The sequence below is a fragment of the Aulonocara sp. 'chitande type north' Nkhata Bay genome, linkage group LG2 (assembly GCF_057382095.1).
Source record: "Aulonocara sp. 'chitande type north' Nkhata Bay isolate Kocher_YH1m ecotype deep benthic linkage group LG2, A_spYH_male_GT1.1, whole genome shotgun sequence".
Lineage (NCBI taxonomy): Eukaryota > Metazoa > Chordata > Actinopteri > Cichliformes > Cichlidae > Aulonocara > Aulonocara sp. 'chitande type north' Nkhata Bay.
In genome coordinates, this window is record NC_141345.1 from 35,295,345 (window position 1) to 35,319,905 (window position 24,561).

The 24,561-nt window shown below is 40.3% G+C and overlaps 1 protein-coding gene across 1 annotated transcript in view; it reads left to right on the plus strand.

The window, feature by feature from the left end:
* Window positions 1-24,561, plus strand: part of slit3 (slit homolog 3 (Drosophila)) — a 240,093-nt gene that overhangs the window by 202,413 nt on the left and 13,119 nt on the right. Inside the window, exons 20-33 of the mRNA XM_086260441.1 lie at window positions 225-357; window positions 2,652-2,720; window positions 2,850-2,921; window positions 4,274-4,345; window positions 7,670-7,741; window positions 7,837-7,919; window positions 8,039-8,119; window positions 9,687-9,811; window positions 11,833-11,930; window positions 17,934-18,073; window positions 20,164-20,257; window positions 20,888-21,025; window positions 21,601-21,841; window positions 23,414-23,544. Coding sequence (XP_086116567.1) covers window positions 225-357; window positions 2,652-2,720; window positions 2,850-2,921; window positions 4,274-4,345; window positions 7,670-7,741; window positions 7,837-7,919; window positions 8,039-8,119; window positions 9,687-9,811; window positions 11,833-11,930; window positions 17,934-18,073; window positions 20,164-20,257; window positions 20,888-21,025; window positions 21,601-21,841; window positions 23,414-23,544 — 1,549 coding nt within the window. The remainder of the gene's footprint in view (window positions 1-224; window positions 358-2,651; window positions 2,721-2,849; window positions 2,922-4,273; window positions 4,346-7,669; window positions 7,742-7,836; window positions 7,920-8,038; window positions 8,120-9,686; window positions 9,812-11,832; window positions 11,931-17,933; window positions 18,074-20,163; window positions 20,258-20,887; window positions 21,026-21,600; window positions 21,842-23,413; window positions 23,545-24,561) is intronic.

Here is a 24,561-nt window from a genome sequence, read left to right on the forward strand (position 1 = left end):
GCAAGTGTCTTACTTATTGTTCAAGCTGTATCTCTATCTGTCCCTTTTTCTCTCTTAGCTCTTTCTCTCTCCCTGTTTTGTCCTAACTTTTTTTCGAAAGCTGTTTTTTTCCTCCCTTTTCCTCTCTTTGTTGTTTTTTCTCTGCACCTCTATTTATCCATCTATCTCCTCCTCCTCCTCCTCCTCATGCTAATATCCTACTCTCTCTACTCCCCTCTCTCCAGGTGCTGAGGATAATGGTTGCCTTCCTGCGTCTGGTTGTCCTGACGTCTGCACGTGCTCAGACGGCGTGGTGCGATGCAGCAACAGAGGGCTGCACTCTCTGCCCAAGGGCATTCCCAAGGACACCACTGAGCTGTGAGACAGGCTTGCTTGCACTGTAACACACACACACATGCATACACAAGCTTCACTACATGAATGTGCATACTCAAACATTCAGAAACAGACATCAATTATAGCATGCATATACAGTCACAGAAAAAATTGTATGCCGTCAAATAGCATGCAAAAGTTCCATAAACACATATAGTCCCACTTTGCTGCAGTGCATTAGTGATGCTGCAGTTTGCTCTCCTGCTTCAGAAACTAGCATAGCAATTAGTGAATTACGCACATGCTCCTGCTTTCTTTCTTTTTGTGTCTTTAGGATTTTAGGTATACAGTAGACGTACTTGTGCTTGTATATAATTACATGCTGATGTTACAAATCTATGAAGCAACCCAGTTATTAAATCTAACTACCACTACACAGTAGGATCTTATATAGTTGAGAGGTATTATCATGATACCATCTTAAAAACTGCTTTATAACTAGTTTTAATGCTACAGTGTCAATTGCTTCAATACACATTTTTCTCTCATATCAAATTTCACCAGAGCAGTGACTATTTTTCATGCTGTTTCCTATAATAATTAGGTGAAATCAGAGTCATTAACCTCAATAAAATGTCCATTTAAAAAAATAAATAATCTTTTGTAGAAATAATGTAAAAAATATGAATAATTGTTTGTTTGCTTTATGATTAAATTGGTGCTTCAAGAGAATTGCTCTATATCTTTCATTAATTTCAAGCTATCAGGAATCCTTGTAATAAAGAGACATTCTTAATCATCAAAGATAAAACAAGGCTTAATGTTAATTATGATTAGGAAATTTAAAAAGAAGTAGGAACAAAGTAATGGTGAATTATTGCACACACGTACATGCTCACGCACAACCACAGAGGAACCCCTCTAGCTGTGAAATAGGCCTGCTCCACAGGGTCAATAGCAGTGATTAGGTATTGATCAGGCTGAAGAAGACACTCCATCATACTGTCCACATGACCTACTTATGACCTGAGAGAGACAAACAGAGACCAATGCATCATAAAATATGTGTATGCTTGTGTGTATACCTTTATTTTGTTTCTCACAATATTAGAAAGCAAGAAAGAAACGCCCGAATGTGAAAATTCTCTGTATGTCTAACACAGAACTTTGCTCATATAACATAATGTAACAGTTCCCCCTTTTTCTTCCCTTTAAACATAGTAAAAACACAGACATCATTAAGATGCAATCATAAAGCTCAGCAACCCAACACTATAACAGCATCACAGTCATTTAAATTTGACCATCTCCCCGTTCAAAGCACTACCCCACGTAAGCACTGCACCCCTTCTAGAGTGGCTGCTGCCTTTTTAATTCACTATGTGGAATTCCCCTTCTGATCACCTGCATTTGTGTCCTCCTCCAGGAAAGAGAAGTACACGTGAAGGTGTTCTAATGAACACGGATGCTATTAAATAAAGAATCTTTTAGTGTGGCCAAAAATTCCCTTTTTTATTTGCTACGTACCGGCACATGTTGGCTAATGTTCTCTCTCTAATAACACCCCAGGACATTACAGTACACGTCTTGACAGACTAGCCCTGGGAGACAAAAAACAAAACAAAAACAGATCATAAACACACACACAAAAAAAAACTGTCAAGCTCTCGACCTGATGTGGCAACTTCTGGCTTGGTTGTTGCAGATCCTCCCATTGAGAACTCTATTTATTTCTCTCAGTCTACATGAAGATTGGGTCAGTTTGACACAGATGCTAATGTGTGCTGTCTGTAGAAGCTTGTGGTCCATAGGGAAATCGCAAACATACATGTGCAAATGATCTGAAAGGAATGTCTGTGGAGTGGCCCAGAAGTGCACAGCCACACAACCTTGAACGTGTGATGTCCATTCATCCATTTCCTTAATTGCTTGTTCAATTCAGGGTCACGGAGACTTTGACAAAGACAGACAACCATTCATACTCACATTTACACCTACAGCCAGTCACCAAATAACCTAATGGGAGATAAATGGGAGGTGGTCAGTTTTAAATGAGTTCTTTTGTTTTCTTCACAGTCAAAGCTAGTGGATGCAAGAAGCTCCATTCCTGTTATGCTGGTTGTTATGCATCTCATTCATTCACTCTTCTTACCAACAGCACAAACTTATACCCTTCTCTTCTTGTCTGCTTTCTGTATCATTCCACACTGTTGATGAGACACAAGTTACTAATCCAAAACTTTTACTTGCTCCCTTGGCATCAATTCACCCCTCCACATGGCTGTATTTGTGTATGTAATAAATACTATATTAAGTATGCATTTTTTTTCTTGCAGTTACTTGGAGGGTAATATGCTGACATCTGTGCCCAAGGAGCTGGCAAACCTGAAACAGCTGTCGCTGGTGTATGTACCTCTCACATAACCTTGAACAGAATGCACATATGCCACATCATTTTCCAGTTTACGAAACCAATATGGATGCATGCAGTATGTGTTTGTATGGGTCCCTCATGTAAGTTTCTGTCGACACAGGGACCTGAGCAACAACAGCATCAGTGCTTTGGCCCCATACACCTTTAACAACATGACTCAACTAGCCACACTGTAAGTTACCATGGCAACATATGTACCTATTGATGCATGCACCTGTACATGTGTACAGGTGCATGCACATGTACATATAATTTTTTTTTCTTTCCATACTTTTGTCTTCCTCCTAATTTCTCTTCGTCCTTGTTTTCATTTTCCAGTCTCTCGTTTAAGGTTTATCGCTTCTTCACCCCCCCCACCCCACACCCCACACCCCCATCCACTCATCTCAGCCTCCTCTTGTATCTTCTTTTTCCTTTATTTCTATTCTAACATACACATATAATATGTTCTTTTTTGCCCCAATGCATTTTTCATATTTAAAATATTTTCCTTTTTAAAATGTTAAAATTTATCCTGTTGAAATGTTGGCTCTTCTTCCTGCTTTTATCCCATCTCCCTCTGTTTTTTTCTATTTTTTTTTTTTTTTTTACCTCTACAGGAATTTTCACAAAGTTACATAAATTATTCTTTTAATTTATGGAATTAACTTTAGTTTTGCCTTTCTTTTTAAGCAAAGAATCTATAAACACAATGGCTATATATCAACTTATATTTCATAAAGTCACATTGATTCACGCCTCCAAGCTATGTCCTGCAACTACAGATTTCTACTCTCTGCGCCTAGATAGCACCAGATACAAATCCTGTGCACAGCTCAATCACACCTAGGGAAGATTTGAAGGTAGCGGCAGAGAGGCGTGTTTCACTTTCCACATCAGATTTTCCAGGATTCATTATTCTTGGCTGTTGGGATCTTTTCTCAATGGGTCCAGGCCACTGGTGAAACAGAGAAGATGAGGATTAAGCTTCTTGACAGTCAGTAATTATCATTAGGCATTGCTTCATTGAGCATTATGCTGAGGAATAATCTTGGCTACTACCTTGGCTGCTATTTTCGTGAATATACATCTCAGATAGTGTCTGTTTATTACATTAGGATCATTATTAGCCACCATGATATTGTGTTCAAATAATAGTAGCATCCTTAAGGGACGCTTCATTATCTGTCATTTGTTGCCAAACTTAAATTTGGATTCATTAGCAGTTTTAAAAGAAATTACATTTAACTGTGGTGTGGGAGTTTGACTTTCCAGACTCTTCTTTGACCTTTGCCTCTGGCAGGTGTTTTTATCTTTAACTATTTTTTTCTAATGTATTTGAAATGTGCCCCTGGTGTTAATTTTCACTGTCTAGCCTTCAGGGGCAAAAGGTTCTGTACCAAGTTTTTATAAAAACCAAACCTACTGTGTCATCTCTTGAATAATCTTTTCATATTTTGAAAAAACAAACAAACAAAAAACCCCAAAAAGCCTCCTGATGTAGAGTTAAATCGTGTGACCTTGTTTGTGTCCTTTGTCTTACAGAATCCTCAGTTATAACCAGATTCGCTGCATCCCTGTCCATGCCTTCGATGGGCTCAAGTCACTTCGCCTGCTGTGAGTAGCGAGCTTCATCTTTAAGTGCCGCAGTGGATTCAATATTCAACACTCCCCCTTGCCTGTTATATTACAGAGTTAAATCAAAGTTTAATCACTCCCCTGATTTCAGGCTGAGTGCCATATTAAGACCCACTTGCAAAATGAGTCACAGTCCACCCAATCATCTGTTGTTTCAGGGTACTAAAATAAGATAAAAGTCGCACTCTCCCATTTCTTTAATACTCCCTTTCTATCTGAATTCTTTGCCTCTCGCCATGCGCTTCTCCCTCTCGCTCTCCTCTATCTATCCTCTCCTCCTTTTCTCTCTCTTCCGCCCAATGTTGTGTTTGATGAATCGACCTTCAGCCTCTGTTTCTCTCAGTCATCCATTTGGCTGTCCACCCTCTGTCTCACAAACCCACATGCGTGCCTACACACAGTGTGCATGTGACTATTGCTGTCTGACCAGCTTGCCTCACACATATGGAACGAGCTGCACACACACAAAAATATGAATATACTATCCAATCTGTGTATGCGGTGCACACAAGTGTAAACATCTACATAACGTACTTGTATAACAGCAAATCGTATTGATCCTTAAGTGTGGGGTTGCTTGAGTATCATAAATCAACATTTATTAGTGTCAGTTTTGCTGTGATACCTTAAGTTTATTAAGTAAGGATGACACTGGTGAATATTTTAAGCTTTCATCAGAGATAATGTTAAGCCCTATTCTCTGAATAAAGCCTATAAGAATCACTGAAGGTTGAAGCTGGTTATCCTCGAAAGCTTTGTTTAGTTATGTCAAGGCTCCTTGAAAACACCCGTTCACTATAGTGAGGTCTGAAGCTAAAGCTGTAAATGAAAAAAATCTCAGAATGTTTACGTAAAGGTCATTTTTTTATCGCCATTTAAAGGGTCAGTTTACTCAAATTACAACTTCTGACAATATGATAGTGATTAAAGTGTGATGTCAGAAAGCCAAGACAACAGCAGTCTTTCCAATAGTCTTTCCAGCAAAGTCTCACAACCACATCTGAATTCTGCAGGAGAAAAAGCCACAAAAAAGCCAAGAGAGGTGGCTTTTGTCGATGAAAAACTACACGGCCTCAACCAAGGCTGCTTTTCTCTTTTGCTTTGCTGAATAACTTTGGATTTCTGCGCGGCCCAAGTGGTCTTGCTGTGGTTAGAGTGGTAAAATGTTTTTTGTTTCATAATCTAAAATATTTAAACAATGGCAGTGTTGAGGTTCTTAATCTTGGTACAACTCTTGGCTCAAAATATACTTTCATTTTCATATGAGTTAGCTTTCAGTGGTGATTATTGTGAGCAAAACTTTAGCAAGAAAAAGAGTTTCACTGTCAGAGAATTCAGATTTGTTTTCAGCCATTTCTCTTTGTACTGGCGTTATCTCTTATGATGCTTTCACCTCCCAGAAGTTAGTGACCGCTTTTTTTTCTTCTTCTTCTTCTTTTTTTTTTGCTTTCTTGCTTTCATTTTACTTGATGTTACCGTCGGGACTGATCCCTCTCTGCCCCCGCATAGCAACTGGTTGCCAGGCAGTCATCACTGTCACTTCCTCATTACCCACAACCCCCCTTGGGCTAGTCATAGACGGGGGCTGTGAGACCACCATACATTGCTACACAAACGCACACAGAGATGCACATAAACATTTAAAGGCATTAAGCAGCGATAACACACACACACACGCACGCACACACACACAAAAATCAAGTACACATACATACACATGCACAGTTTTTCCAATACTGCTGGTTTGATAGCCGTCCCCTGCTACAGCCCTTCACTCTAATGGAATGTGAACTTCTATCCAGCAGGCAGCACACTCCAATGGATAGACACACAAAGGACACACACACGCACACTCTGAAGTCTCTAAGCCCTCAGAGACAAAAAGTTTCAGACACACATCTACAGACACGAACACATACATGCAAACCCAGTGGTACATAACAAAAATGCACACATCAACACTAATACGCTTCTCGACCTGCAGTTTTCTACTGTGACACACATGATCGCTCGCACACCACCGTCTGCGAGATGACCGTATGAGACAGTTTATATTCCATTCAGAGACCCGAACAAGCTTTATTGCACAACAACGAAAAAAGGCTTTCTGTTTATTTTGTGTTATTCTTTCATAAATATTTTATTTATTTTCCATTATAGAAGGGTATGATGGTGTGTCTGCTACTGAGGAACCACAAATAAATTTGAATAATTTAGCATGCAGCTATAAGGGTTAGACTGGTGTATTAGCTTGCTCCAAAGTGAGTATTAGGCAACTGGGCAGTCACTTTCATTTAGCTCTGATATGATGGATGTGACGCAATAGGTTTTCCTTGGATATAATCCTTTTTAACATTGGTCAATAGCCCCTTGCCAGCTATGGTTAAACCTTAGCTGCACATTTAAGATACAAATCTAATTATTAAACCACAAGGTTAAAACTAATAGCTGTGTATAGTGTATGCACACTCAGTGGGCACTATGTTCGGTACACCTTGTTTGGGTTTTGCTCAATTAGTAAGAGGAGCAAAGTGTGCCAAGAAATTAACCTCTACTATTACACCGTACTAGTTTATCTACTAGTCAAAAGGTCAGTGGTTTGATCCCTGGCTCCACAAATCTTCTTCTAAATCTAATGTTGTTGCCATGGTTTTGGCTGATGTTTGATGCTAAATATTTGATTTAACAGGTAGTTGTTGTACCTAACAAATTGTACAGTGAGCCAGTTATCATATATAGTTAGAACTCTATGCAGAAATATTTAATCAAGAGTCATATGTAATGCATATGTTTGGATTTTTTTCATCCCACAGAGTTCATTGTACCCTACCCTACCTTTCAGTCAATGGACACAGTGAGGGTCTGTAGAATGTCAACGTCCTTTTGTCTCAAGGCACCAAAATAGGAAAATATAAGAGACCCCAGCAAAGGTCCTGAGGTTATCTACAGAGTTAGATCACCACGCCTCATAAAGGCTCTCTACTGTGTATGACCTCTTGAAATTGTACCATATGAAGGGAGACCAACTAAAAACAAAAAGCATTTACTGAAGCAGTACTCACAAAATCATGTTGTGGTGCAAGTGGATAAGGACGTAACAGTGGACCGAGGTCAAAAGCTCTTTCACTTTTCCTCCCTTGCTACAAAAGAATGATTAAGAAACACAGAGTACCTAATTAAATTAATTAACTACAGAATAACAGTAACAGTAGGTCAAAATCTTCCTTTTTAAATGCGTAACAAGGTCGCTGGTATGATTAATATTTATATGCTCCTGTTTTGCTCTCTGCTTCTCTCCTCCAGGACTCTTCATGGTAATGACCTTTCAACTATTCCGGAGGGAGCTTTCAACCACCTCAGCTCTCTTTCCCACCTGTAAGTACAGCTTTGGTCTGTACTGCATCTGCACTTCTACATATGTGTATCCACAGAGTAAATGTGTATTGGTTTATGCTTTTAACTTTGTTTAGGGCTCTTGGTGCCAATCCATTGTACTGTAACTGTGATCTGCGCTGGCTCTCTCAGTGGGTCAAGGCTGGCTTTAAAGAGCCTGGTAAGAAATCACAGTCAATATGCTTGCATTTGTTCAACCAAAAACGTGTGTTCACCAACATCTAATGCTGCATATAAGAAAAATACTGAATATCTTTTGACTTAAAATTGGTATTTAAGGCATTGCTCGCTGTACTGGACCTCCTGACATGGCTGACAGACTGCTGCTCACCACACCATTAAACAGATTTCAGTGCAAAGGTAAGTACACATATTTTCATAGTACTAAGTGCAATATATTGTTTTACCACTCATGTAATCCCTGGATTTAGACTAGATTGGGCTGTTATTATATTTACAGACTCAAGTGTGTTTATTTCATTGTATCTTTTGTTTGCAGTTTACTTTCTTCCCATTAAAACTACTGAGTTTTAGTTTTAGGCCATTTGGGAGAAAACATTATGACTTTAGCCTTGCCTTAGATTGAGTTTCACAGCTTTAGATGAGAATGGCAGCTCATGGTCAAAAATCGACAAGCTTATATGAAATGCAGATTATTTGTTTAGGCTGCTGAGGCTGTTTTTTTTTTTCCTGTTAGCTGGGTGGTAAGAGTAGTGGCTTAAAGCCCAAACATATTCGTTTGACTGATCCATTTTGAGTTGCCAGACACTCAAGCCTTTAGCCTGTTGGATCAGCTCAGCCGGTAATACATCATGCTATATTAGAGGATTGACCATAGATATAAATGTATAAAATAAATCCCCTCTACCTCTTGGCTGGATTCTGTAAACTCATATAGAATCAGCAGACCTCTAACATCACCTCATCAAGGGCTTCTCTGCTATCAGACCAGACGGGAAAGGGTCACAAAACGGCCGGAGGCTGAGCACCAAAAATCAAACCCACGTGCAGGAAACCCAAGGCGGAGGCAGAGTCAAGGGTTTAACAAAGGTTTATTAACTAACACCAAAATGACGTTCACGTTAGTACTTGATTTAAGGCTTGATATATGGGGCGTGAGGCTCTTGGCCAGGGGAGAGGGATAAGCAAGGGGACAGGTCCAAGAAAGCAACGGCAGCTGCTGGTGAATAGGTATGTGCAGGTGAGAGATGGAAGCGTTGAGGGAGAGGTGGTGCGGTCCAGGTGGGTTAGGTGGTGTGTGGCAGCTGTCCTGAGTGGTGAAGGTCCCGAGGTGGTGTAAGGACAGGGGGGCAGGCAGGTGAGGCAAGGAGATGAGTCCGAGAGCTGAGTGGTTCGGTGTGATGGAGTGTTCCTGGAGTAACTAGAACACGAGATTACAAGGTTAGTAGAGCACGTGAGATTCATGAACATGAGGCGTGAGGCGTGGTTACCAACATAGGGTAGTTGACAAACCGGCGAGGAAGCAGTGTCAGCAAGCAGCTTAAATCTCCAACCTGATTGCCTCAATCAGCTTCAGCTGAGGGAGGCTGTAGGCCCTGCCCATGGGTGGATACCAGGGAATTTTACAGCCACACAGCCAGACCATGACAAAAGGAACTGTGAAGCAGACTTCTTACACAGATAAAAGAAATATCATGAAAAGTGTAATCTGCTAAAAAGAATGAAGCTGCATTACATGACCATTGTTGACTATGTTTGTGAGTTTATAAAGTGGGCTGGGACTCCATGAGCAAACCTAGTGCTGCATAAAGATGCATCATGTCATGAACTAAAAATGATCCCATCTTACTCTACTTCTTGCCTCTACGTAGCTTGAGTTTGAGAGAGATCACACGTGTTCTTGTGCACATCTCTGACACTTTTCCTTCTTCTTTCTGCTTTCTCCCACGTCTGTTATCATTTGTAGGTCCAGTGGATATCAACCTGATGTCAAAGTGCGCCCCCTGCCTTTCAGCTCCCTGCCAAAATAATGGTACCTGTGTCTCCAATGCCGCAGGATCTTACCACTGCACCTGTCCGTATGGATTCAAGGTAAGAATATCAGCAGACAGAGACGCACTGAAGGTGGCGGTCAGACATAATATGTTTCGCTTCTAAAACTTGTTTTCTTGGTCCACATCTGAAACTATAATATAGCCACTAGAATATACATTTTCCTTTTTTGGTCAGTGTGTACTTTAATTTATAAGTTTGATTAAACTTGCACTCCATCATGGTCTCATAAAAATGTTATATTGATTTATTGCAGTCATAATGCTTGGTTGTTATCAGGCTTGCCATACTTGCTGGTGTTTTTGGAAGTATTTACAAAGTGATTTATCAAAAGTGAAAATTTTTTCAGTTGATATGGAGGCAGTCGAAATCAGTCCTTGAACCTCTGGTGCCGTGTTATTCCCGCGCCTACAGCCTTGTAACTGCGTACTATTTAGTGGTTCCTTTTTATTTCAACTCTTCTGAATTATAGAGTGCATCACGCAGCAAAATTTTCACTTTTTCTAGAAATAGTTGCTTTTTTGAAAGGTGTCCTAGATGACTAGCCAGGCTGCATAATCCTCTGGCATTAGGAGTATTATCAGGCTTAGCTCTGGCCTTGTATGCATAATGTATCTACTTGTCTATCAATAGAGAAATGAGGAGCGAAGCTGACTGCACTGTAGGTACTGAATGATCAAAAGATAAAGGGTGTAATAGCTGTCAATATTCATAGTTCGCATTAGAAAAGACATGCACATCTTCTACTCAGTGCAGTTTGCATAGGCGAGCATGTGCATATCAGTGGTGTCTTACTGCACATTGCAAAAAAAGAAAGTCATAAATAGTTGTTTATGACACTGATTTTAAATGTAGGGGTTGCTTTCATCCTGTAGCATGAACGGAGGATCCAAAGTAGAACTAATGGTGACTGAGACTGTACTCATTGTACTCATCGGCATACCCCTTATTTGCGTATCTGTATTCAGAGATCCTTGAGCTCCAGCTTCTAAAGAATAGACTGCATGCATATCTGTTTGTGCTTGTTTGCATGTATATGTGCACGTGAGTATCTGTGCAAGGACTTTAGGTTTTACAAGAACACATGCTGCATAACCTTTGCACTTTTGCAGGAGAAAGCCTTGGTCTTGCTTTTAATTAACACATCATTTGCCAAGGTCACAGTGCGGGAAGGACTGCTGGAGTGTGCATGCCTGTGTATGTTTGTGTCTGTGTATGTACATGTCTATGTGTATGTTTTTCTTACTGGCATCCACTGGGACAACATTAATTAAAATGTGTGAAGACTCAAAGAAGCAACTAGGAACATGAGGAGTGAGAATAAGAAGGGAAGACATGAGGAATAAACAACAATTAAGTACAGAAGATGGGATGATAGAGGTGTGAGTTAAAGAAAGGAACAAGAAATGTCATAGGTAAGGTGTTGTGGGAGAAATGGAGAGAACACATAGTATAAAGGAACAGTGAGAAATATGTTGAGAAATGAATGAAGGAGGCTGTGAACACAACATGAAGTTCTAAAGTAAAGAATAAAATAGAAAAGGAAATAAAAAGATGGGTTTAGATTAAAAACAAAAATAAAGCGCTTTGATCAGAACAAGTGGGTATATTGGCTGACAGAGGTTTTAGGACTCTGATGAATGAAACTTCTTACCAGGAAAAGTAATGAATCAAAGAAGTAGACATGTTTTATGAATATGTCCACTACATTTGTGGTTTGTTTTTTTTACTACACCTTAAAAATATGTTGTCCTTAAAAAGAAAAACTACAAGAGCACAACATAAATAGTAAAAAGAACTTTATCAGTGGAACTATATATTTAGATATAATGTATATATAAATATATACACATATATATAGTTACATACATTTGTCTTTTCCCAAGTGGTCAATTTAAATACATTTAAATAAAATTAAGAACACTTAACTGTAATGTGCCGGACAGTAAAATTATGTCACTAGTGAAGAAGTTTGATGACAGCTTCACTTATTCCAGTAGTAACAGAAGACACAATATTCAGTTATTAACTGCTTTCCCATGTCTTGTCCTCTCCTTTAGGGTCAAGACTGTGAAATACCAATCAATGCCTGCATTAGCTTTCCTTGTTCTAATGGAGGAACCTGCCACATTCATCCTGGCCATGAAGACCACTTCAGGTACAACGGTGTTTGTTATTAAGTGTTATGCTATGTGGAAGTTTTGTCAGTGGTACCAGTTGTTAGTCTCAAAATTACGACTGGTTTCTGGGGTCTGCTGGCTGACGTCATATGGAACTGCTTGCAAAGATGGCACTTAGCAAAAAACTCCTGCAGATCTTACAGACAAGGGGGTATTTTTTATACCGCCACTGTAAACTATTCGCGACCAAATTGTAAGGAGGTGCAGCACCAATTTCACCTTGTGACTGTCGTCAACCTCGAGCAACCACTAATGAACCACTAGGAGAATACACATTTTGCACTAAATGGTAAATGGCCTGCATTTGTATAGCGCTTTACTCAGTCCCTAAGGACCCCAAAGCGCTTTACACTACATTCAGTCATTCACCCATTCACACACTGGTGACGGCAAGCTACATTGTAGCCACAGCTGCCCTGGGGCGCACTGACAGAGGCGAGGCTGCCGGACACTGGCGCCACCGGGCCCTCTGACCACCACCAGTAGGCAAACACGGGGTTAGTATCTTGCCCAAGGATATTTGGCATGCAGCCAGGAGGCAGCCTGGGATCGAACCACCGACCTTCTGGTTAGTGACTGACCTGCTCTGCCACCTGAGCTACAGCCACCCCTACAGCCACTAGATCAGTCAGAATCACATGTCACATGTAGCACTGAGAGGAATATAACAACGAAGAGTAACTTGAAATCCATTTAGGCCGTGGGTCAGATCTAATTGCCCTTTTTACCCAGCTGTCTCCCTCTATTAGCGGAGGCCTTTTAAGAATCTTGCCCTGTATTCTCATCTGAAGGGAACATTTTTATGCTAAACTATCACTACACACAGTTAGTTTAGCAAATGTTTAAATTCAGAGTTTATCTGCATTTAAGTAAGATTTAATTAAGACAGCTTTAGTACTTTGACTACACCAGCGCAGCTCTAGTTTTGCTTTCAAACCCTTGTGTAGCTGGCAGGTTTTGCACTAAAAATCAATGAGGCTATGGAAGAATTTGGTGTTAAACCAGGGATGGTTTTGAAAATGTGTTTTTTCATGTTTGACCAAGACACTGACGCCACTTTTGATACTTTAGATTCTATCCAGTTGTACTGTGTCTCTCACCCCATGACCCTACGACCCTAAATTGTATGAATAGTTAAGAAAATGGAGGAATGGATAATTCAAGGAGGTTATCCATTATTTATCTGATCCTTATATTCATGTTTTCACTTTCTCAAAGCATGCTGAACATGCTACTTCATTTTCAGGAACCTTCCTATTTTACATTCATACGCTTTCATACACTCAACAAAAATATAAACGCAACACCTTTGTTACTGCTCCCATTCCCCATGGGATGGACGTAGAGACCTAAAATTCATTCCAGATACACAATATAACCATCCCTCCCAAACAGTGGTCACAAATCAGTCCAAATGTGTGGTAGTGGGCACATCTGCTATATTGAGATAATCCATCCCACCTCACAGGTGTGCCACATCAGGATGCTGATCTGACATCATGAGTAGTGCACAGGTGTACCTCAGACTGCCCACAACAAAAGGCCACCCTGGAATGTGCAGTTTTTTGCGCTATTGGGGGTCTGGGGACCCAGAACCGGTCAGTATCTGGTGTGACCACCATTTGCCTCATGCAGTGCAACACATCGTCGCATGGAGTCTATCAGATTGTCAATTGTGGCCTGTGGAATGTTGGTCCACTCCACTTCAATGGCTGTGCGAGGTTGTTGGATATTCGTGGGAACTGGTACACGCTGTCGTATACGCCGGTCAAGCACATCCCGAACATGCTCAATGGGTGACATGTCCGGTGAGTATGCTGGCCATGCAAGAACTGGGACATTCTCAGCTGCCATCTGCCCTGAACAATGTGAACCATGATTCATCCGTGAAGCGCACACCTCTCCAACGTGCCAGACGCCATCAAATGTGAGCATTTGCCCACACAAGTCTGTTACGGCGACGAGCTGGAGTCAGGTCAAGACCCCGATGAGGACGACGGGCATGCAGTTGAGCGTCCCTGAGTTTCTGACAGTTTGTGCAGAAATTGTTTGGTTGTGCAAACCAATTGTTCCAGCAGCTGTCTGGGTGGCTGGTCTCAGACGATCTTGGAGGTGAACCTGCTGGATGTGGAGGTCCTGGGCTGGTGTGGTTACACGAGGTCTGCGGTTGTGAGGCCGGTTGGATGTGCTGCCATATTCTCTGAAACGCCTGTGGAGACGGCTTATGGTTGAGAAATGAACATTCAATGCACGGGCGACAGATCTGGTTGACATTCCTGCTGTCAGCATGCCAATTGCACGCTCCCTCATTGCTTGTGGCATCTGTGGCATTTTGCTGTGAGACAAAACTGCACATTCCAGGGTGGCCTTTTGTTGTGGGCAGTCTGAGGTACACCTGTGCACTACTCATGATGTCAGATCAGCATCCTGATGTGGCACACCTGTGAGGTGGGATGGATTATCTCAATATAGCAGATGTGCCCACTACCACACATTTGGACTGATTTGTGACCACTGTTTGGGAGGGATGGTTATATTGTGTATCTGGAATGAATTTTAGGTCTCTACGTCCATCCCATGGGGAATGGGAGCAGTAACAAAGGTGTTGCGTTTATATTTTTGTTGAGTGTATATTTAGACTCAGGAGCTGCCCAACACAATCATAGTGTGTGAATCCTAGCTGCAGTGCAACTCCAGTGGTCAAGAGCCTTTCAGTGGCAGTGCTTTAGGGAAAATAACATTGTGCATCACCCATTCACTTCCCCACCCATCTTTTCCCAACACATTCAGAATTGCAACCTGTTTTTGCACATGCGGTGCAGCTGAGGTGCAGGTTAGGTGAGAACGCAAATGTGTAATGTCAAAGGGTTTTTAACCCACTAACTCTCTAGTAGAAAGTCTGTGTAATTTCTGATTACATGCATAGGAGAATAGCACAGGTAATTGTCCAGAGAATTCACAGCAAGCAAATGTGTATTAGCTGTGCTGCCTTCTGCACCCTCAGTTCAAGCAGCATAAGCCTAAACCAAACAGAGTACTTCCAGCAGTGAGAAACAGATCATAAAGAAGGGTGTCTGTTGCCATCATTGTGTGTATGTGACCACATGATTTCCTCTGGGATTAATTACTATTCTGACTTTGATTCTGATAATATAGGGTATTATCCTCACCTGATCTTCTTGGGTTTTTTTTTTTGAATATGCGATCGCATCTCTGCCAACTAGTATGTTCAACAGGCTGTTATCACCTCATTTAGTGGTTGTTGTTATGCTAGGAAAACATAGATGATGAGTTTTTCAACATATGAAGTAAATTAAGTTTTTACCCAGGAGACTAGACTTTTACTAAGCCAAACAACTGCTTGCTGATTGGTTTAGTTTACATACCAAATAACTGCTTGGTTAGTGTTAGGAAAGAAATATGGTTACTTTTTTGGTTGAAAGGTATTGCATGTTAGAAAGCTGTACTTGCTAACCTACCAGAGTAGAGAGTCCAGTGGACATTTTACTTGACCCAAAGATGCCCTATATAATCTCTCTACCTCTAGCAATAATTAGATAAATGATAATACACCTTCTGACCCACAGATGGCTACAAGAGGGCACCTGCTAGACATATCTAACTGCAGTGGATAATGTTCATTTAATGGGTGGATAACACTCAAAGCAGATGTTTTACTCCTGGACTTTTGCACGCAACTTGAAATATTGAAAGTTACATTGCAGAATTGTTTAAGCATACTAAATTGCTACGACCTAAAACATTGAGAACTGCTTCCTTAAGCCTTCCATGTCCCCTATAATCTTAATCCTATTTGGACTAAAAAACTAAGGCCAGAGTTACTTTGTGCTGAAAATTATGGCACAAGCCGCAGACCAAAAGTAATCAAACGGCCAACAATTGTTTAGAAATGGGACTAATTAAAAACAGACCCTTTGCGGTATGACTTTTTAATGTGGTTCATTTTAAGCAAAACGGCCCTTTCACCATTAAATTGAATCAAACCGCATCAAATACACTATATTTCACTTAAGAAGTCTTTGAGACTTGCTAGTTGGATTTGTTATATTTTAGAATATAAATTCAATTTTCCTGCTTAATAACCGCCCATGGTAGAACAAATGCAATCTGTGTGTGTGTGTGTGAGAATCCTCGACCGTGCCTGCCCGGGTAATCAGTGCCGCTCCAAAACGTCACCCTTTGTCCAAGTCTTGTGACAAACAGCGGCTGTAATTGCAACAATTGTCATATATCTTTCTACCAGATTTGTCTCCTTCTCAACCCCAGTAACAAGGCCTTTGCCCTTTGAAAAGCTCTGACATGCTTCTGGCCTTTAAAGGCTTGTGTGGTAATGCTATTAGGGGTCTCTTTACCCTTTTCAGATGATTCCTTAATGGTAAAGAAACACAGGTAGATCCCTGTGACCTCTGAGAGAGACAGAAATAAAGGGAGAAAGACAGTAAGGGAAGGAGACCATGCCCCTTTGACATTTTAACATGTTATATAATCAGTTACGCATATTCAGGAAGTCCAATTAACTTTGGTTCTTAGCACAGCTCCATTTGTCAAACTATATAATTTAAATGTCAGGACTTGGATTTGATTGGTGAAACGGTGATCCTTGACCCAGTCAGTGGTTTCTGCATTTTTATTTCTTTTTTTTTCTCATGGGGAACAGTTAATATCTTCTTCCTTTCTTTTTACTTCATCACTCCTTTTATTTTTCCTTTATTTTCTCTTCTTCTGCTTCATTAAGTCATCTGGATTGGGAGTGGTCCCTTTGTCTCTGCTGCATAAGTATCCCACATTTTTCTGAATATTTTAGCCTGAACAACTTGCAATAATAGGCTCATTATATCTTAGAATATAAATTTATTTTATGTCATTTTGAGTGAAGGCTTAAGTGCAGGTTTTCTAAACTGGAAAACAGATAGGGAGGTGGTAACCAGTCAGTATTGTGAGATACATGAGAAAAAACTCCTTACTGTAGGTACCAAAGCTTTCATTTCACTTGTTGCGAAATGAAAGCGGTGAGAAAGAACTAAACACATTTTGTATGTACAAAAAAGTGGCGAGGACAAAGCATTGTGCCACAAAAACGAGTGAATGGGTTTGTGTGGGTTGATAATTGTCACTGACAAGCAGCTATCCTCTTGCTTCATTTATTGGGTGAACTTAATGTAAAATTCAGTTTTTCCCAATAAAAGTAATTTAAATCAATCATGTCTAGATGAACAGAAGAACAGAGAGTCGTGAGAGAGAGGGCGAGTTGTCAAAGGCAGCTGCGGTTGGATTTATTAGACTTAGAGTGTTTGTGTGTGGGTGAGTGATCTTCACCTAAAGGTAGTGTGATCTGTTTGAAGGAGTTATCCTGACTGAGATACAAAGGGTGAAAAGGGGGAAGAGATCAAGGGCTGACGAGAAAAGAGGTGGGTGAGGGAAAGAAGTGGAGGAGAGGAGGAAGCTTTGATAATTCCCTTTGAGTGGTCCAGGTGGGCGGCGTCCAACCGTAGTGGCATCAAACTAAGCGTATCTCAGCATTTTTTGTTCTCTTTTGTTTTTTTCTTCCTTTTAGCTGGAGGTGGGTGTTTTGTTTTAAAGTTTTTTCCTTTCACCTCAGTAGAAGCCTGAGGAATTTTGACTGATATTTATTAATAAAACATCTCCCATCAGGAAAGAGAGATGACATAAATCAAAAGGCTGTGTTTGAAAGGGAGGATTGATTCTCCCTAATCTTTATCGCAGAAAATAGATTAACAGGAAGTATGTGTGCTGCAGGAATAGCTGCAACTTGTTGGAATTTAATGAGACATGAAGTGGAGTCTCTAAATGAAAAGGATGTAAGAATATTAACTACAGATTCAATAGTTCTTCTTTAAACTTCTCTCACAGGAGCATTTACGAGGAGCTGATGATGAGTCCTCAGATCTTGCCCAGTTGCTAGGTAATAATACACATTTTGTGTGTTTTTGCATGTGTAGCTGTGCGTGTCCGCCAGGTTTTGAGGGCCAACATTGTGAGATAAACCCAGATGACTGCGAAGACAACGACTGTGAGAACAACTCCACCTGCATCGATGGGATCAACAACTACACCTGCGTCTGTCCTCCAAACTACACAGGTAGACACCCACACAAACACACAAAAACTTTCAATAATGCACCCTCAGTCTTTGCCCCTGAGAGGCTGGGAGGGTCACCAAGTCCCACACTTACAAAATCACATTTTCCAGTTTACTGGATGGTAAGTTAGTAATTGACAGGCTCTCTGCAGTGACCTGAAACTGTTCCTGCAGGAGGTTTAAAGAGCAATCACATGAGAGGGAGACAGAAGGAGAATGAGAGTGAAATGGCAAAGATTGACTGTGTACTAGAGGGAAGGGGAAAAATAAGCAGAGCAACGGAAAGGGTAAAGAAATTGCCGATAAAGGGCAAAGGCTGAGAGGAGCGAGAGCTGCCCTGGCAGAGTCCGGCACGCTGAAGCTAAACTGCTGACTCTGAATTTAAGTTTTTCTGTGTGTAACAGTGTCCTCTAAGACACACACACGTACGCACACACACAAACACGAGGTCCCCTTTAACACTGAACCTCAGTCAATACACACTCAGCAGCACACACACCATGTCATTATCGTTGTTGGCTCTCAGAGTCCTTGCACACTGCCAGCCACCTTACCACATACAGCTGTTGCACACAAACACACACGTTCATGCGCACAGCTGGTTCCTCTGGCACCGAACTCCCCACTTAGCTCAGTGAACCGCAGCGCAATCATCAGGTGTCACATTAAGAGGACAGTACTTTACTAGTCACTCTCCTTTCTCCAAACTCAGCAACCAGGACTGTCACGTCATATTTGCAACACAGAGAGAAAAATCCAGATTTAATGTCATAAGACCTTTGAAACAGCTGATTTAAGGTTTCTTTAACGTGCTCAACAATTTAAATGTCACAGTAGCATTTTGATTATGGTAAAAAGTCCATTTTAGACAGATGATGGAGGAAAGGTCAGGAGGTCACAAGAAAATATAATTAATCCCTTGTGAAATTAAAAAAAAACTGCAATTCAGAAAGTATTAAATAATTTGGTGTGAAAAAGGCAACAAGATAATCAGTGTTTTAGAAAATTCGCAACAATGTCCAGATATGTTGCTCTGGAACTCTGCATGTCCCCAGTTTTCCACCTCTGATGCCTTGTTCCTGAAATAAGCAGCACTAAAGCACAAAGATCACATACCTTCACTTCATTACCCTCCTTGGTGGAAGATAAACCAAGCTGCATGGATGTAGTGTCAACAGTTTGTGTCTTTATATCTGTTAAAATCTCCCACAATTCTCATATGATCATATTATTGTGTAAAATGATTTTAAATCAGGTAAATCATGCCTAACATCTTTTTCTTTGCATATGATAATTATTCTAAGGTATTTCAGGTAATTCCACATTGATAAATTTATTTTGGCATCTTTAACAAAGTGCCTGAAGTGTGAAATTGTCTGCTTAGGGAGCTCAAAGACTGAATAATTAAAATTTACTTTCACAGCATGCTTTTTTTTCTTTTCTTTTTTTTTACAAGTCAAACATCCTTTCAGAAATTGCGGTGTACTGTAGCTCAAAAAACCTGTGCCTAAAAGTGATTTGAGGCGAGGGTATTGGAGACAGACAGGCCGGGAAGGCAGCAGGATTAGATGAAAGCAGGCAGAGAATGATGGAAATGTGCTTGACCTTTCTCAATACCCGCTTCCTTCCTACCACTAACTTCAACTACTGCTTTTAAACACACTGTTAACCCTTCTCACCCTTTCAGCATGTGTATGTGTGTGTACATCTTTAGACCGCCTCCACTTTTACAGAGAGCATTAACCCCCTTCTCCGTCAGGTCTGAGAAAATGCTGATAGCGCTATTCCCTTTGTGCGTGAGGACATCCACAGCACATCTAAAGCCTTGACCAGGATGCTTTTCCCCCCCTACTGCTATTTGAAGATTACAGAGAGTATGTGTGAAAAGTTTAGTGTGCCCCCCTACTCCCATCTTTCTTCTGAAGTGTTATTTTTCTGTTTACCTTCACAGTTTTTCCCCCACATAAATTCTGAAAATATTTATTCAGATCATTCAGTGATGATGCAGCAGGCATAAAACACAAGCCTAAAATACGATTAAGTCTCACAGTTTCTAAATTGCTGACAGCAAATGTTTTCTTTTTCATCAGGTGACCTGTGTGACGAGGTTACTGACCCTTGTCTCCCTGGTTTTGACCCCTGTCAGCATGACTCCAAGTGCCTTCGCGTTGGCCGCGGTTACAGGTGGGCAACAGTTACATTTGGGGGATCCTTGAAAAACACTGTGTGAAAGTGACAGCGAGCTCACCATGTTAAAGCTGGCTTTTTGTGATACAAGTGAAAGCATTTTTAGGGGGAAATGTTATATTACACTGAACGTTTGTGTGTTTAAACCTTTTATACAGTATAAACCTAAAATCAATCTTTTTATAAATTATAAATAATGAATTATTATGCTATCAGATTAAAGGCTTCCATGTTGAAAAGGTTTGTTTTTTAATAGCCTAAATTAATGTTTCTTGCAGAATCCTTTCACATTGATCTATAATAATTTCATAAGTATCTAAATTAATTAGTGAGTTAAGATCATTAAAAAGTGTTCACTTAATGCCGATTCTGTTTGTTCCTCATTACTGTGTGGATAATGTTTTACGAATGTGGAACTGATATAAAAATATTTTTACACAAACATTTCCCACACTTATCCATGAGAAATGGGAAAATATGGTATAAAAGTAGAGCTCTGTTACTGACTGAGCTGTAGAAACGAACCAAACATGTCACCTCTTCATGCAGTAAAACACCTGTAGGCGAGAGGAAAAGTCTGTTGCCCACACACTGTGTAATTTTATCCTTATTTCCATGTCACTCAAGGTGTGAGTGTTTACCAGGCTACGTGGGCCAGCACTGCGAGCAGGACTATAATGACTGTCTGGAGAACAAGTGTCAGCACGGAGCGGAGTGTGTGGACGCCGTCAATGGCTATACCTGCGTCTGTAAAGAGGGTTTCAGGTGAGAGTCATGGAAACAAATCAGACACAAACACAGTGAAAGACTGGAGGGCCAGACTGGGAGGGGATACAGATGGCACTTCATAATCAGAGACTTGACTGTTTCGACCTACTGCGTGCATCTGTGTGTTTGCGCGTGTGTGTGTGCTGCAGATGCAGCACCATGTGGTTAATTATAGCAGGGACTGTTGGCGAGAGAGAAACAAATTCATCATCAGTGGCTGAGGGGGGAAAAACAGAGAGAAAGTCATGGATATGCAGAAGAAAAGGAAAGGAACGGAAGACAGAGCCATTAGAAAATGACTGTACAGGAAAAATAGGAAGTTTCACAGATTCAGAATGATCCAGGTGAAAACAAGAAAATATACTGAATCTGTTTGGAAGGAAAGGTCCCCGATTCAATATTTCAAGATTATTAGCTTTCTGTTTTAGCCACTGCAATCTCCTCGTGTAATTCAAAGAGACACATTACAAAACAAGTAGTAAACAACTTTTGTCACATAATAGAGATAAACAAATCATCCAATTAACGCTCTATAAATAAGTTATCTTCTGTTTAATCTACTTCTGCCTCAGCGGGCTCTTCTGTGAGAACCCGCCACCAATGATCTTGCTGCAGACCAGCCCCTGCGACCAATCCGATTGCCAAAACGGCGCCCAGTGCCTGGTGGTTGCTGGGGAGCCCATCTGCCGCTGCATGCCCGGTTTCTATGGCAGCAAATGCGACAAAATGGCCACTGTTCACTTCCTGGGTCGTGATGGGTATGTGGAGCTGCCAGCTGCAAAACTCCGCCCAACTGCACATATTTCGTTACAGGTAGGGTTAACCTTTGACCTCTGTGCATTCATTTTTGTTTTTCAAGGTTTACAAATCCAACAGTCAGCTTTTATTTTGAAATAAACCCAAAGGTGCAAAGGCTATATTCTGTAGCACTCCTCTTAAAAGATTTCCGTGCCGCTTGAAATAGAGCTGTGAGACATTCTAATCAAGCTTATAGAGTTAGTGCAGATGAAGCAAAGCCAACATCTGCTCCACCCTCTGTTTCCATGGCACACTGAGCACCGTGCCCACGCACACATACACACTCACACAGACCACACATTTTGGACACCTGAGAGTCATGTCCTAATGGACACATAATTTTCTTTTTTATTGAAATGAGAAATAAAGTAGGCAGAGAAAGAGAAACAGGAAGAGGAAGGTGGTTTAATTGATATTTACCACCTGTTTGGAACCATGGGGGCTTGCGCTTGTGCATGTGTGTGCGTGTGCTTTTGCGTTCTTGCCAGGACTTTTCAATGTCAGGGCCAAGGCTATTAAAACTCTACCAAGAGGCCTTGAGTCAGTGGTAAGAGAGAGAAATAGAAGAATGAAAGAGCCACTGCACTTCATAAATTACTATATGCTTTTTTCCTTCTCCTTTTTTCACTTTTTTCTTTTCTTTAAGGCTGCATCCAAATTCTCTGTTCATCCACATATATGCATCTTCTTCTTTCCTCCCTCTTCCACTTCACTTGCTCTCTCACTCTTTGTACTTTACACCTCTTACCCCCTTTTTCTCTTTTTGGCCTGCATGGCTTTCTCTTTTTTCCAGCAGCTTGTTAGCAGGTGTTGACTTGGCTATGCTCCATTGACGCCAGAGTGTTAAGTGCTTGGCCCCATGGCCCCATTTCCACTTGCTAGTTAGTTAGCGCTTAAAGGAGCACGCGAGCAAGTGTGACATGTCAAGTGTGTTTCTGAGACAAGTGTGGTGGAATTTGTTTTCTTTTTAAATGGTTTACAGTTGATGGTATAAAATAACCATCGTAAATCAGACACCCATTTAACCTGCTTTAATATTGAGTCAGATATGCATCAGCAATCTTAACTGAAGCAAAGTATTAGCTTTTCACAGAGTAGATCATTTCTGAGGTCTGGAGGTCAATATTTTTCAAGTTTGTGTACGTTTGGGAGCAGTGAGCAATCTGTTTTATAGTTGAACAGGGGACATAATTTTGTTTTACTAGAAAAAACCTCACTTACATCACTTGAGTAAAACAAGTTTAAAATAGCTAAGATGATCTTAGCTAGTTAGCTAAATTAGCAAGTTAGCTTACTAGCTAACTTGAAGTTGATTTGCTTAAATGATGTAATGAAACATCACATGATGCTATTATATATGTTGTTATACACACAGATATTATAGCGTCATATGCACACAAGCCCTGTTTTTATCTAAATAAAAATGAACAATTCAGGTCTATTTCCTTCTATATGTGCCACTATGACCTTTTACCAGATGATTACTGAATTAAATGAAATATGAAAAATATGACAAACTGTGGACTGTGTATCAAATTCTGTAATTTTTGACGGCTGTTTTTGTGTCCAACGTTTTTCTCTCTCCAGGTGGCTACAGACAAAGACAACGGTATTTTGTTGTACAAGGAGGACCATGATCCTCTGGCAATTGAGCTTTATCAGGGACACATACGTCTTATTTACGACATCGCCAACTACCCACCAACCACTGTGTACAGGTAGGCCACATAAAACAGAAAGCTGTCCTTCACATTCTTAGAATTCACATTCACTTATTTGAATCATTATGAAGGTCAAGTTTAAGCATGCCTTAAGTACCTATGAGAGAATAAAGATTCATCCACTATTCTATCACTTTTATCTCGCTAATGTAAGCAGACTTATTATCGAATTTACTCCGACGTGGAAATGCATCAATTAAAATGATTTTGGTTTTACATTCCATTAAAGTTAAAACAAGCATTGTGTTGATACGTAGGTTCAAATTACTTTAAAAGCACACTTTGAAAAATAAAAAGCACATAGATGCATACCTTCCCCAAAAAACCATGATGAAAAAGAATTCAATTACTAAGGTTCAAAGAGTAAACAGTAGGTTAAAGATTACAAAAAGCATTCACTCACATAGACATATATTTTTGAGTTTACAGCCACTCGATAAACATTACAGGGATTCAAAGTGATTAAAAAAAATAACAGAAAAATATGCATATATACACATACACAAAACTAAAGTCACCAAGAAAATGGATTTCAGTGGTTTAGTCATCCACACACAAATCTGCCTACATATTTTTGCAAAAACAGCAAGTGCGTCATAATTTCTAGAAAAATTCCCTTATAGTATTGACCATAAGAAAAAACAAAGATCATCAAGGAAAAGAACATGATAACATTTTCTTAGCAGTAATAGAACAATTTTGTGAGGCCTTTTAGTGTTATTATACTTATATTTGGTCGCTTTATCCAACTGAAATAAGATGTGCATTGTTTTGTAACACAAGTCATAAACTTCAATTCAAATGTTTAAATAATAAGTCACTTGATACAATAAGCAGTCACTTAATGCAACCCTGAAATAAGCAACGTCAAATAGTGTATCCTGTTTCAAGCAGTATTAGTGATGTAAGCTGTTGTTACACAACTTACTAAGTGCCAATTAAGTTTTTTCAACTCCACGTCTGAAGGCTACAGGGTGCACTGTAAAATAAACTGAGGGTGATGTCATCCATAGA